This window comes from Drosophila grimshawi, unplaced genomic scaffold (assembly GCF_018153295.1).
Source record: "Drosophila grimshawi isolate 15287-2541.00 unplaced genomic scaffold, ASM1815329v1 contig_311, whole genome shotgun sequence".
NCBI lineage: Eukaryota > Metazoa > Arthropoda > Insecta > Diptera > Drosophilidae > Drosophila > Drosophila grimshawi.
The window spans coordinates 23,932,493-23,948,168 of NW_025063098.1; the positions used below are offsets into that span (position 1 = coordinate 23,932,493).

Sequence of the window (15,676 nt, forward strand, 5' to 3'; positions counted from 1 at the left end):
AATGTATGCAATCAATTTGATGCTTGCTTTTAATTATTTGCTGAGTTTACTTCTTTTTACTTGTGTTTGTACAGATTTTGTGTGATTTACTATGCTACAAATTTAAGGTATTTTTCATCGATTTTTTTTTTTTTTTGGTAATTTTCTTGGCATTTTTTACTGAATGCTAAACAAAATATAGCTACATAAGTGTATGTTTATATGTATATGCTTGTATATAATATGCAAGTGTTTTATATATATTTTTTTTTGTTTGTGTTTTGAGTATAAATTTCAATCTGCAAGTCGATCTCGATTTGAGTTTTGTACGTTCTTATTGAGTTGAGAGTTTGATTTGAGTTGAGTTTTAGTTTTAGTTTTAGTTCAGAGTTTGAGTGAGTCGAGTGAGGCAATTGATGAGCGCCTAGAGCCTAAACCTATATTAGTGGGACAACTGACCAGTGAGGTGGTGCCAAAAAGTTTGTACCAGCCGATAACGATATTCGATAGATTCAGATCGTCGAGCATTATCTGTGCCACGCCCATAAACACTTTCTTTTCAATGCGGCCATAATCGCCCCAAACAGTCATCTGTAAAAATGTTAAAGAAATCATTGATCAAAATATAAAAATGATGTACACAATTATTGGTTTATCAAATAATGATCTCACCTGCAATACACAACCATTGTAAGGCTGTTTAAATACCAACTGCTGCTGATAGAGAGGATCCAGTGTTCGACGTGCTATCGATGTTTTCATCTTGTCAATGCAATTTTTGCCCGACACCAGATAGACTTTCACATATGGAGCGGGCAACATTTTAGCACCGGCCTTTTGCTGCAGATTGAAATACAAATCAGAGTTCAATTTTCGAACTAGGTTTTCACTTTTGACTAACCGTTAAGCCCCTGGCACGTATGACCTCCACCTCAAGAAAGCCTTTTTGATGGCACAGCGATAGCTGTATATCACCCAGCGAGGGTGCGCCAAGCACCTGACGACCTACCAATTGACCGGGTCCCAGGCCATCGACAAATTCATTGAGGGCTCCATCATTACGTAGTGAAGGCGAAAATCTACAGTCATGATTTGGATTTTTTTTTTTTTTTTTTTGTGTTTCGATAGATATGTAGGACTTTAGTATTGATTCGATTTTTATAAATATTATCACATATTAATCATTAGAAATGTTTTTGAAAAAAAATCGTTTGCTTTTAAGCAAGAGAGAATTATTATAGCCTGGTTCCACAAAAAATGTAGTAAAGAGATGTTTCACAGTATTCAATAGCATTTTAATAAAATTCATAAGCAGTTACATCGTTTTTCTCACTTTATTAAGAGTTCTTACTGGGAATCATCTCTGACTAGTGTAACTAGGCTATTTTATACACAGGGAGTTGTAGAAAGACAGTTAAATTGTTGTAAGTAGTTTTTGTGTAAGTTGGTTTACGATTGGTTTGTGGATGGGTATGGCTTGTGTGTGGTTGTGGCGGTGGCTTATGTACTGACAGAGTGGTGCACAGGAGAAATCGTAAGCATGCAGGTTATTTTTTTATTTTTTTATTTCGATTTCTTCTGGTAAATTTAATTTAATGCCAATTGAAATTTGTTCAGATACCAAGGTGAATTGTTTGTTTTAGTAGGTTTTCTAAAGTATATATGTATTAAAACATATACTAAAGATCCTTCAGTCATTTTAGGGAAAGTAAATGGTACATCAATAGTGCCAGAGAAGTGAAGACTAGGTGCCCAGGACTTTAGTACTTTTTTTTTATTATGAATTTAGTTTATGGTCTGTATTTTTTTTTTTTATGCACACACACAAATAGTTAGAAACACTTTTTTATACAAGTATTTACATATTTATTGAAATTATAATTCGAATTAAAAGAATGATTCAAATAACAACAGAAAAAATATGAATTACAATTTGTACAATTTTCATAAGACAGAAATATACACATAGAAGTAAAGAAGCGGAAAAGTGAAGAGAACGTTAATTACGTAGAGATATATATGGATATACAAAAATGCAGACTGGCTCAACGGTTTCAAGGCGCACATACGTAGATAACAAGAAAGATGCCGGCAAATTTGGACACAAATAGATAAGTAACATGTTCAGAGAAAGTTATGTTAAAGGTAATCAGGAGCACGATACGAAATTCAGTATAAACACAGAGTGAGATAAAGAGATAGAAACAGAGAGAGAGAGAGAGTGAGAGAGAGGAAGAGAGAGAGAGAGAGAGAGAGAGAGAGATACATATAGCCATATACAAAGGCAATGGAAATGGAATTTTGAGATTGAAATAGTGTGTGTAGTATATGTGTTGCTGAGGCAGACAGAGAGAAATAGTCGTAGGCAAAGAGAGCACAGTTCAAAGTGAATTCGAATATCATAGAGTATTATTATTATTTGTATTTTTTTTTTTTGATTTTGTTTTTTTTTTTTTGTTTTGGTTTTTGCCAGAGAAACTTACGATGAACCCTCGGAGCTACAGATTGAATGTATGCTGCCCGCACTGTAACGGGTGACCGCTGGCACCGGCGGCACCTCCACCGACCGCTGGATGCTGCCCGCCGAGCCGCGCGACTGCCTTTGATAATATGGATGTGGTGGTGGTAGTGTGATATGATGGTGACTAGTGGAGGAGGCACTCGCGCTCGAGCTGCCCAAATACTGTGCCTGATATTGGTCTGTCGAGAATATGATATACATATATAATACAGTACGAGTAATATATAGTACAATATGGTGTGTATTTTCAATAAATCAAAAGTACAAACAGCAGCAGCAATGTGTTTTTCTTTATGATATTTCTTTGGTTTCAATTTCTTATTAGCAAGGACTTGTGTGCGACGCTGGCTTCTGAGACACTCGATAAGCGATACACGATGATCGACGCTGGGCTCTGGGAATATGTTTTCAAATATACATCCTATCCTGACTATACAGAAAATGATATAGCACAGAGAGTGAAATGAGCCATAAACCCAAAATGAAAATTATAGCAAATTTTTAAAACCAAAAAAAATATATATATATGTATATATATAATTAAAAAAAAATGTAATAAATAAAGTAGTAGCTCATAGATATATATATATTTATATATTTTAATAGAATTGGTTGTAATGCGGAATTAAGTGAAATTAAAATGTTTTTAAATACTCAAATTCGTTACATTTATTCCATTAAAGTACTTTTCAAAAAAGTATATTTATTTATTTATTTATTTTTCTTTATTTAAAACCGATAAAAAAAAGCTGTTTTGCAAGCGATAATTTTTATCATTTTTACTTTCCCCCGATTTGCAATTTGTGTGTAATTATAGAATATTTTCAGACTGCATTAATGCAAAGAATTTCATTGATGTTTCTTTTTCGATGCCAATTTTCATTGATGATATGTTGTGAACTTCTTGTGTAGTGTGAGTAGTTTCTTGTTTGTTGTTCAGTGTGTGTTCATTATTATTATTATAATTTTTTTTTGGCTTTCTTTGACAGAGCTCCCTGTATATATACATACATATATAATTATCAAATTGTTTCGCAAAAAACAGAAAATTTGTTGAAAACAGATGATAAACATTAGTTCATTTTTTTTTATCATTAGTGCAGAGTTCGGATTTATATATCGTTGTCATGCATATTTCGATATAAATAATATATCGATACTTTTTTCGTTTGACAAATGATGCAAAATTTTGAAATGTGTGTTTCAAAAAACCTTCGAATGAATAACCTTGGCTCGTTTATATCAAAGAATTAGTTGGAAATGTCTTACCGCATAACTGCAAATAATTGTTTTTGTTTTTTATAATGTATATGTTTTTTTTGTTGTAAATTGCTTAGCTAGTTTATAAGGCTGTAATAGATTGGTAGCTACGTAGAGTAGGATGTCTGGCACATGTATATTGTAAGTAGTTGTTTTTATAAGTAGGTAACTCAATGCATGCAGTTCGAACAAAGTTCTAGAATAAAATGTTGTGTATGCTTGTATTTATTTATTTTTTTTTTACTTTTAACTTGAATAAAAATCAATATGTATGTATATGGATAAGTTATCAATAAATGACATTAACAATATATTTGACGAACAGAAAACAAACGATTGGCATTAAGGTTAGTATCTATTTGTTAATAAAATGTTTGCTACGAAAGTAAAATGCATTACGGATTGAGTTAGGAGCTTTTGCCAGTTGTTGCTCCTGCACAAGAAACAGTGAGCGTCAACAGTGTTCGGTCGGTCGCACAGTCGAAAGCTTTGCGTTGGTCGGCATTTGCTGCATTTGGCAAAGCTTCAGCAATGGCAACTGCACGTCCAGGCAAAGCTTTCGGTATGTGCGACGCCCATTTTTATTTATGGAGAATTTCCTTGGTATAAGCCTAAAAATACGTATCGACTTTGGATTTGTTTGTTGATATTTGGTTGGGTGGTTGTTTTTTGGTTAGTTGGTTGCTTGGTTATATTTATTATAATTTTTTTTTTTTGCGCAAACGAGCAAGCTTGAATAAAGCTTCTGCGTCAAAAGAGAGAGATAAGGAGAGCGAGAGAGAGAGATTAAGATAGAAAGAGAGAGCGCGTGCTCAAAAGTTTATGCGTTTGCGAATTGAAAAGCTCTTAGAACTAGATAAAAGTAGATTATGTCCATTTTGTCAGGGGACCTTAAAGTGTTTTTCCTATTTTTATTTTGTAATTCTTTGTTTGTCTAACTAATGTTTATCATCGTCGTCATCATAAATAGCATTAAGCTTAAACATAATTTTCTTTGCTTCGTTTTCCAATTAAAAGGCAACTAAAAACCAAACTTGAATACTCAAATCAAAAGTCAAACAAAAAGTAAACCAAGATAGCAAAGCGTAAATCATAGTAACAGCTATAGATAGATAGAGATAGTTTTGACAGATAGATAGATAGATAGATTAAGAGAGTGAGAGAGAGAGAGAAAGAGAGATAGAGACAGAATAAGTTCTAGACTTGTGCGCACCTTTCCCCACCAGCGCCATCGCCGAAAAACTGTTCAATGGGGTCCGCCTCAGAGGACGAGCCACGAGAGAGGCCACCGCCACCGGCACCACCACCGGCACCGCCCGGGCCTCCGGCTGATCGCAACTCTCGCGTTATATCACCAGGCAGCACTTCTTCGCTGCGATGCACCGTGAACGAGTTCTTACCCTTCTTTCCAAAGCCCATACGTCTTTTACGACCTTTGAGTATGGCATTATTTTTAGTAGGTATTGTGATTATTATTATTATTATTATAATTTTATTTTTTTTTTTTTTTTGTATTTGTTGTTGTTGTATTTGTGGCAGTTGTTGTAGCAGTCGTTGCCGTTGTTGTTGTTGTTGTTGTTGTAGTCGTTGTTGTTGTTGTTGCCGCAGCAGCATTCGTTGCATTCGACGATGTGTTTGTTGCAGTTGTTGTTGTTATTGTTGTTGTTGTTGAATTTGTAATGAGATTTGTGCATGTATTTGGTGGTTGTTGTTGTTGTTGTGTTGCGTCATGGGTCAAGTTGTTGGCGTCGTTTGTTGTTGTTGTGTTATTGTATGTTGATGATGGGGCACGTTTATTGGGTGATGCATTTGTTGTTGTTGTTGTTGTAATTGGTTGATTAGCGACACCATGATGTTGTTGTGGGGGATTTGCAAAAGAGGAAGAAGAAGCATTATTAGCATTATTACCATCGACAACGATATTACCAGCAGCCGGAGCACCAATATTGCTCCCACTACTAGATTTCGTCAGATGTTCCGATGTCATCATCAATCCGTTCATAGCGATGCCTTCTTTCCCTTTTTGCCTAGCTGATTGTTGTTGTTGTTGTTGTTGTTGGTGGTTGTTGTTATGACTAACACTAACACTACTCGCTGCTTGGCTATTGTGATTGGTGTACTGTTGTTGTTGTTGCTGTTGTTGTAGTTGTTGGCTACTGTTGTGATTGTGTTGGTGGTTCTGTTGTTGTGTAATGTTCTGTGACCCGCCCCCACCGCCGACACCGACACCAACTCCAACTCCGGCCACCTCCATGGGTGAGAAATTGTGTGCATTTTGTGCACTGGGTGGATGGGGTAGATTCCGCCTCCGCTTCATATAGGGTGCAGCGGGTCCATATAGCTTCTGCTGGCTCGTCCTCTGCAGATCTAGTGACATATGATTCCTGGCATCGAGGCCTCGACGATGCGGTCCACGAAAGAGGGAGGGTGCAACGCCGCGACGTGTCCAGCCCACATCCGAGTCGTAGGTGATGGTCACGATCTTGTCATCGGTGACCAGAAAATGCGAGTGACTCAACGGATTCACGGCATCCACATTGGCGCCCATATACGATTGTCGGATATTCGTCTCGGAGCCGTAGCGACGCGAGGCCGGCAATTGTCCATCGCTGGGATAGTTGAGCACCATTTCCTCCCGCTCATGTGGTGCCACCTCATCCTCATAGCGTATGCGTCTGCGACCCCAGCTCTTCGTGTGCAAATCATCATAGTCCAGCGATCTTGATTGCCCCTCGTGAAACATCCGACGTCGCTCCAATTTGGGTTTCTTCAATATGGATGTGGGCTGCGTCCGATGGGCGTTTGCCTCTGCTATGGGAACAGCTGCAACCAGTGCATCCTCGCTCAATTGTCGCGACAGTCGTAGTACAGATTGTGTTGGTAAAGGGGGCGCCGATTGCCCCAACTGTGCCTTGTGTCGCCGATGAGCCGTTGGAGTGGGCGTGTGCACATGATAGGTGGGCACTACGCCCAGATTCAGTTGTGGTCCAGTGAGTCCGCCCAGAAAATGTTGATCGACACATTCACCACACATGGCCGGATCCATGGTGGGCAGCGAAGGTTCCGAGCTGCTCGGCTGGTACATGGAGAGCGAGGGGCGACGCAACAGTTGCTCCGCCGTATAGGGATATGCGATTGGCTGATGCTGCGGATGGGGATGCGCATCGGCCAGACAGCATGGATCCGAACAGGCACCGATTGCCAGTCCTGGCGTCGACAGTGCTGTATTGGTGGACAGTACGACCGGTTGACTGCCATTCTGACAGTGACTGCAACTCTTGTCCAGATGATCCCGCACATAGCCCACATACGAGCTGGGCGAGGATGACACAGTGTGGGCGTGGATATGATCATGGGCGGGCACTGCATTTGTGGAGCTGCGAAAGAGATTCATGACGGGTGACGTGGTGGTGGTTGTGTTGTTGAGGCGCTTGAATTGATCAAAGCTGTTCAGCTGTAGCGAAGGCGGCAGCAGCGCATGAGTGGTGGTTGCATTGGTGGTAGTGGCGGGGGCGAGCTGGCGTCCGTTGTGGTGGTGGCGTCGTTGTTGTTGTTGGTGTTGGTAAATGTCTGACACCGGCAAATGTGGTGAATAGTAAACGCAATGCGTATGTGACAAATGTGGTTCATGATGTGGTTTGTGTTCGTTGATCTGCAGCTCCTCCTCGGCCATTAGGGCCGGTTCTACGAAAAACTGTTCGATCAGTTCGCCGCTATTCGTGTCCGTCACGAGCACATGTTGTGTGCTCATTGGCAGTGGGAGTGGTGGTGGTGGTGCAGCAACACCCAATAGTGCCGTATTGGGTGGCGAATCGGCGGCGGCCAAAGCAGCCAACTGTTGCAGCTGCTCGAGCTGCTCCAGCAACAACAGTTGCTGCTCTGTGCCAGCTGGACCGTTGGACAGATAGTCGCAATCATCCACCTCGATGGTGTTGGCGCGATGGTGGTGCTGCTGCTCAGCGGGATAATATTTGAGGCCAGTCACTGGGCCGCTAGTTGGGGCGCCAAAAAGGTTGCGCCAGTTGCGTGGAAAGCTGGCGGTTTCATTTTTTAGTTGATATCGGTAGCCATTCGGATTTGGTTGGGTTGGATTGGGTGTGGTGTATTTCAGTGTTGGTAAGTGTTCGGTTGGTTGGTTTGTGACGTGGTTCGGTTTTATCATGCAAGGGTTTGGGTGTGGTGAATACGATTCGATTTTTGGGTTTGTGACATAAAATACGAACGATCGGTTAGCAAATGCAAGCGATGGTTGGCGTCCGAGGTCAACAAGTGTTTTTTGTGTGGTGAGTTGTCATTGTGGTTGTGGCATGTGTGTGTGTGTGCGTTTGAGAGTGTGGTGAAGAGCACGCAAGAGAAGCAGTGAAACACAAAAGAGAGCAGCGCGCGCGCGTCGAGCGTTGAGCGAGTTTGTTTTTTTTTTTTTGTTTTTATCGGGAATTGTTTTTGTTTTAGTTTTTGGTTTTAGTTTTGGTTGTTGATTGAAAACACAAAAAGTAAATGCATAAAATAAACTTTATGTTTTGTTTCGGATTGACTTGCATTTAGTTAACAGTTGTGTTTGTGTGTGTATTTATTTGTGTATGTTTTCTTTTTGTGTCGATAGTTATGCGGTAAGCGCGATCTTCTGATTCGGTCACGCAACTGATTCAGAGCCTAATTGTTGATCAAATTTTGGATTTTGTAGCTTCTATTCGAACAGTGGAGCACCAATTTTGTATGTGTAGCCCAGAATGAAATTTTGGCAGCTTTGCTTTTGTATTGCATTTTTTTCTTTTGCTTTGGCATGGCTTATGGCGACTATTACGAAGCGGACGCGGGTGCAGCACGACGCACCGAGTTCGAGTAGCTCGGTCAAACTCACCTGAGTCCGCGCGAGGTGCGCGGCCGTTCCGATTGCGTGGAGAAGGCACTCGATGTCACACTGACCACCGACTCCATGTCCGAGTCACCGAATTCTCCCATAAAGTCCTTGTCCGGCGACAGCGAGTGCCGCGGCCTCATCCGCGCATCCATCGATTGCAGATCACTGTCCGAAAGTCCGGTATAGTGACGCTCCCAGCCGCCCATGCCAGTGCTGCGGTATGTAGCCTGGTGATGCGGCTGCCTTGTCCGATGCCGGCCGAAACGGCTGCCTGAGGCCAAGCGCTCGTCAAAGTCCTGACCAAGTCGATCCCGCAACATTGCGCTGCGAGAGGTCTGTGGCACCTTTAACCGCAAAAACATGCATATATAGAAATAATTAGAGAAGGGCCAAGCAACTAGTCCTAAGAAATAAACTACTCAACTAGTAAGAAAGTGACCTGAATCGAAAAATGTAAGTTCATATTCGAAATTTAATACTAATAGGGTTTATAGGTAAAAAGATATTGAATCGTTAACTTTAATAAAAATGTTAAAAATGATTATTAATAATTATTTCTATATACGAAGTTCTTGTGCGAAAAGCGCAACTGATCTTATGATATCGAATTCTGTGAATGAGCTTTGCTTGACACATTCAAGAAGTAGGGAAAGGTTTTATGCTGAAACGGATCTTGAATTAAATAGTCATATTAAGACTTAGAAAGATTGTAAGATTGTAATTTAGTGTCGTCTTTTTCCAAAGCAAGCAAGATTACTAAAATTCAAATGAAGTTGTTTTCATTACTAAACGAAGTACAACTATTTAAATAAAATTAAAAATGCTTCATTTTAGCTTCGATTTATATCACTCAAAATAAGAGAATTACTGAAAATTCTACTCTTCCAAAATAATGATGAGTCTTTATCGCTGACAATAACAATAACAATAATGCACCTGTGGCAGTTGTCGCTTCTTGGGCGATCCCGTGGGCGTGGCAGTCGCTGATCGGGACTGGAATCGCTGTTGCTGTGTCGCCTGTGCCGCTGAAGCAGCAGCAGCTCCGTTGGCCGCGTACGCTGCTGCAGCTGCTGGTGAGCCGTGTATTGGAAGCACTGGATAGTCAATGTAGCGATCGTCTGGCGGCGACAGCGATCCTCGCCGTGGACTGCTGCTCCTGTAGCCGTAGCCTGGGCCCGGATGTCCACCGGCGCCTGAATGACCGCCGGCACTGTGATAATTATCGCTGGGTGCTGCCGAGTGACTGCGTTGGCTCAGGCTCATGCCACCTGGTCCGATGGCAGCGCCGACACCATTACCACCGCCTCGCCGATAATACCCTGTGGCAGAAGCCTGCGTCAATCACGAAAGAGTAGACAAAAAATAATATATACTTTAATTGGACGTTACACAAAGGCGATAGGAAGAAGTTTCAGGCAATAGTCGGGTCAGAGCCGGGTCCGGAATCCAACACGGTTGAGAGCTTACAAGCTAGGCATATATTTCAATTACATATTTTTATATAGATATATATATTGTGAGTGGCGTGGTTCTGAATTTCATTCAAAATCGAGTGTGCTGGTGTTGTGTGAGTGTGTTTTTAATAGTTGGTTTGTAGTTTGGGTTAACTGTTACTGCAACTTCTACTAGAACACGGATAATGAATTAAGTAGTAAATGCATACGGAATACTTGTGTGTTGAAACAAAATCAATTTAACAACTGCAAAGCAGCGCTCCAATCAGCTGGAACAGAGCTAAAACTCTCTATTTGGCAACTGATAAAAGCAACGCTTTTCGATTTATGTTAGTAAGTGAAATTTAGGTTAGTTGAGTTTAGATTGTTTAGTTGAGTAGTAAAAATTCGTTATTAAGAAAGTGCAGTGAATTGTGGCTGAGATTAGGATGAATATAAATTACAGATAAATGTTTTTTTTTTTCTCTCATGAATGCATTACACTGTGAATGTCTTGGAGTGACAGAGACAAGTTGCTATGAAAGTCCTAAGGATTTCCAGCTGAGTTTTGTCTAGGATCTAGGATCCCGCTTGTGTTTACCTAGTATTTGTGGTGCTGTTCTGTTCTTATTTTTGGAATGTGACGTTAATTTAGCTTAGGTGCAAACCTGATTGTGATAACTTTGTCCAATGCCAGATACAGTGCGATAATCTCGTGCCACCATGCCGGCCACCCGCTTGCGGCCCTGGGGTGACATGTCACGTCTGGAGCGACGCTCGTTTAGATCGAGCTGAATTATGTGAGTTTAGTTTTTACGAGGTTGGGGCGTATGAGGATTTTTGGGTTAGTCATTTAGGGAAGCATATTTTGGATTTATCCAACACATTAACAACGCGCAACGGGTGTGAGTGGTATATATATATTTAGAGAGAAAGAGGGATAGATAAAGAGCAAGAGAACAAGAGGAAAGAATGTACATATGTGATCAAAATGAGTGGAAAAAGTATATTAAATGTGTATTAAAATGAGCTCATGTTAACTCTTACATTGCGTTTGTGTGCGAGAGTCTTTCGTATATAGTATATATATGTATTTATATATATATATATATAAATATATAAATATTTGGATAAAGTGTTAACTGACGGGTCTAATAGCTTAAAGTGGGTGTTTTTATTCAGTTTTTTTTTTAATGGGTTAATTATGGGTTAGATTATTTAAAAAGAAATCAAAAGCCAAGTACATAAGTATACATCAAAGCTACACACTTAAAGCTACAAAGAGAAGCATGAGGTAAAGCGATAGGCATGCATAAATTGGCATTAGGACGGTTGGCCTAAAAGTGCAGCTGATATAGTTAAAATTCATGTTTTTGTTTTGTTCTTGGTGATTTGATACAAAGTTGAGTTGAGAGATTTTAGATTTTTCTTTAAGATTTGCTGCATATTTTTCTTGGCAGTCGTTAGTATGTGTTCCCAAGTTATTTGCTTTTTAGTTTACACTAGATCTTAACCTAAGCCATTTGTGGCTTATATGACTTAAACTCTATGTTGTATGATTACTTTGATCTTAAATGCAAAGATTATTGTAAGCTGAAACTTGATGATTAAGAAAATGAGAAGACAGCGTTGAATGTTTTTTTGTTAACCGTGGAACCTTCAAACACGTCACGCTGTTGTTGGATTAGTTATATTTTTGGCTTAGGTTTAGTACAGAGTAAGTAGAGCGTAGATAGAGCTGCGAGTTAAGAGTTCAGAGTTCAGAGTTCAGAATACAGAGTTTAGAGATTAGAGAGTGAAAAATTTAACACACGCATAACGAGATAACGACACCAATTAGTTTAAAACAAACGGAAACAATAAATTGAAATAATAATTCAAACAATCAACAAAATTTACTTTAAACACAGTCAAATGTGTGCAAGTTTATGTACACTTAATGGTTGAGAATGCAAATCTGAAGAAATGACTTGTTCGAAGTTGAGAATCGCCTGCATGCAAAGTAACTGACAGGAACAGCAATGAAGCCCTCTGGGCATTTGCCATGGACATTTTGGCGTTTGACAATAGGGCGTATGCGTGATCTGTGCAAATCTGAAAGCTGTCCAACCGGCCAGCTGGCTGAGGATGCTCGAATTGTGAGATGAGAGACACATTTAGGGAATACAATTAAAGAAATTAAGAGAAGAATTGAGTGTATAATGGGTCAAAGAACACTTAACATGGCTACCGAAGTCTTTATACACTTGCAGAGCGTATGGCTGCCCATATTTGAATATAAGCTAGAAACTCTTTAAGAAATTCTCCGCAAAACAGTGTTTTATAAAGTTTACAGCTATTATTATCTGTAGGAAGCTCAATCTTTAAACTAGACTTAAAAAAAAAAACGATTTCTTTATTTTTAATTATTAAGATAAAAATGATAAGCAAAAAATATATAAAAAATTGTTGGCAATATTTTCGGGCCTTTTAAAAAATTATTTAAAAGTTAAAAATACATTTTGACTTGAGCAACTCTTTTCTATGGCCAAACATATATTTAATGTAATTAATAACTTTAGATTTAATTGATGCTAAATGGCCAATAGAGCGTTCAATGTCTAACACGCTTTGCAAATGTATAAAAAAAAACGACGGAACTGTTTGGTTGTGGCAGGGAGACAGTGGTGTGTGTAGTAGGTGTGTGCATGTTTGTTTGAGCTTGTTGAAGTGTCACTGTCTGTATGTGTGTGTGACCCCTTATGCGTCCTCACTCTTGTTGCTGTCAGTTGTTGCTGCATGTACAAATGCACATGTCTTTTTAGGTATGTATTTGTGTGGCTGGTATGTACATAAATAATATATAATTTGATTTAATTTTGGTGTGGTTCTTGTTGTTGTTGTTGTTGTTGTTGTTATTGATATTTTTGTTGAGTGTGGTTATTGTTGTAGTTGTTTGTTTGTTCTTGTTTGTTTGTTACCTCGAGCAGTGGCGGACTGTTGGAGCTGCCCATGGATGATATGCTGGCACCGGGCGTCATTCCATCGATGTCGCACTCGGACGTTGTGTCCGAATCGCTGAGACGCGACATCGTGCTGGGCGGTGATAAATGATCTGTCGGTGTCAGTATCAGGCCGTCCACATCGCTGCCCTCGTCACGTAACTGTTCATCGTAGTTAATTTTGTTGTTATTGTTGTTGTTGTTGTCGTAAATTTTGCGTTGAAATGTTATTGGAATGGAACAGAACGGAACGGAGCAAGCGAGAGCACGTGTTGTTGTTGTTGTTGTTGATTGGTTGGTTGGTTGGTGGTTTGTTTTAGTTGTGTGGTTTGTGGTAAGTGGTCATATTTAATTTTTTTTTAATTTGGTGTTTGTATTTTTTTTTTTTTTTTTTTTTTTTGGCGGGTGCACGACAAAAACAAAAGAAATATGGCAATGCTGAGTTAATAATTTTGTTGAACTGGACGGCTGCATGGGGGGAAACATTACATCTAATATAACATATAAACCGAAAATGATAAACATAAAAAACAGACATTTAATGAAAAACAATAAACTTGCTGCTTTTCATATTTGTGTTAAGTTTTTCGCTCAACAAACCTCGTTCCGGGGGCACAGAAAACCTCAATTAGGCTTTACATTTACCAACATCAACACTTAGTCAAGAACGAACGCAACGAAATGAACCGAAGCGGTATGAAATACGAAACAAATACGAAATGATAATGAAACGACAAATCAAACGAAACGAAAGCTTTCGATTTCCTTGGCAAAGACATACGAGATGGGAGGTGTCCTGATGCGGCTGCAGCTGATACCATTCGGCCTCGTCGTCGAGTATGTGATGGGCCAGATCAATGACCACCTCGCCGGTGAAATCGTTGGCGCCATAGCGGACATAGTCCCACAGCGTGACCTGTGAATCGATTAACATGTTATGATTAAGATTGAGTAATAGAAGCAATAGAGAAATAATTAGAAATATATCCACAAATTTGTACAAAGAATAATGGGATTAATGGAATAGTTAAGTTGTCGAATTTGTGTCGAATGACCAAAAGAAGGATCAATTGGAAAATGCTTTAGAAGATTCAATTATTCTGGTTAATTGAAGAATAATTAGAATTATCAATGCGAGAATTAATATGAAGACCAGTAGTATGATTGATGAGGGTCAATATAAGGATTATTTAAAAGTAAGTAAAAGTAAACTTGTAATTGAAGTATAAATTGGAGGATCAGTCGAAAATATTGGTTGTGCGAAGGATTAATAGGAAAATTAGTAAGCTATGTTCAGCGTAAGGCATCAATAACAAAAAACGGTGGACCAATAAGAAAATCAGCTATATCAATTGATATTTCAAATTAAAAATCAACCTCGCTAGGTGGAAGATTTATTAATTCGAGGATTAATTGAAGGGAAGATGGGGCAAGATCAATGGGTACATTAAAGGACAGATCAATTATGGATTTATGCCGAAAAACATTTGGGTGCTTCACAGCAGACTTGCCTCGAGCAATCGACCATTAAGATCGGAGCGTCGCAGACCCGAGTACAGAAAGGTCTGACCCCAGCGCGGTTCGCAGGTGTTGACGACGGTTTTCGTTCGCCTCTTCGACTTGTGGCTGCGATCGGGCAGAAGGAACACCTGCAATTAACAAACATTTGCGTTTGTTAGTAGAACACATTTGGATTTGGGTATATGTATTTGTTATCGGATCAAACTCACTTTTGCATAGGGATTGCGACCGGCGCCGCTCTGGCGCAACGATAGACCCGTTGCGCACACCAGCGTTACGATCAGTTGTAGCGTGGTCTGATCGTAGCCAAGCTTCAGCTGCAGCCGACCCTCGATGGGTATCGGCTGTGTCGTTATGCCCGTGCCATGATGCGGCACATGCGAATGGCTGTATCCGTGAGGATGTCCGTGCGGATGTCCGTGCGGATGTGAATGCGGATGCGGATGCGGATGCGCGTGCGATGGTGGTGATGGCGCTGCGGGATGACAATGGTGATGGTGGCCCGCCGTCGTTGTGCCGTGCAGGCCGACCGCAACGGCGGCTTGTAATGTGGCGCTGCTGTTGCTGCTGCTGCCGCTGCCGCTGCTGCTGTGACTGTAATTGCTGTGACTGTGACTGTGACCGTGACTGTGGCCGTGACTCGTGTGGCTCGCAGTGTCCAGACGCTGGGTCTGATGTGTGACAGCGCCACGGTGCCGCAATCCGTTGCCCGCTCCACCAACGTGCAGATCCGGTGAACCGGGCGAGGTTATCAATACACTCGGCTTATCCCGATGCAATTCGAGCGTTTCAACACCAGTCGCTAAATGGCAAAGAGAAAGATCTGGATTAAAAGTGCTTACAGAAACGCCGAATGGTACGTATTTTGTTGTGTTTATGGTTTATAGTGTGGCTTAGACATACACCGTATGTTTGTTGACAAGATGAGAGTTCTATGTGAATTATGATTGATTAGAGCTTGAGTCTAGACATATACATAGCTCTGATACTGCCAGTCAGAGATTGATTAAAAATATACTCTTAAAGTACGTAACAACCACATCGCCTAAAATAGAACTCCTCTAATCCAACACACTCCACACACCACACACAACACAGTTAACCAGTTAATCAGTTAATC

The 15,676-nt window shown here is 40.2% G+C and overlaps 1 protein-coding gene across 1 annotated transcript in view; it reads right to left on the reverse strand.

Moving 5' to 3' along the window:
* Nucleotides 1–214: 214 nt before the first annotated feature.
* LOC6568200 (rab-3-interacting molecule unc-10) overlaps nt 215–15,676 on the reverse strand; it is a 35,144-nt gene continuing 19,682 nt past the window's right edge. Inside the window, exons 9-20 of the mRNA XM_043214772.1 lie at nt 14,766–15,358; nt 14,547–14,684; nt 13,817–13,951; nt 13,015–13,197; nt 10,723–10,845; nt 9,558–9,953; nt 8,622–8,965; nt 5,316–7,794; nt 4,974–5,248; nt 881–1,058; nt 652–819; nt 215–570 (exon numbers count right to left, since the gene is read on the reverse strand). Of these exons, the coding sequence (XP_043070707.1) occupies nt 364–570; nt 652–819; nt 881–1,058; nt 4,974–5,248; nt 5,316–7,794; nt 8,622–8,965; nt 9,558–9,953; nt 10,723–10,845; nt 13,015–13,197; nt 13,817–13,951; nt 14,547–14,684; nt 14,766–15,358 (5,219 nt within the window). The 3' untranslated portion in view covers nt 215–363. The remainder of the gene's footprint in view (nt 571–651; nt 820–880; nt 1,059–4,973; nt 5,249–5,315; nt 7,795–8,621; nt 8,966–9,557; nt 9,954–10,722; nt 10,846–13,014; nt 13,198–13,816; nt 13,952–14,546; nt 14,685–14,765; nt 15,359–15,676) is intronic.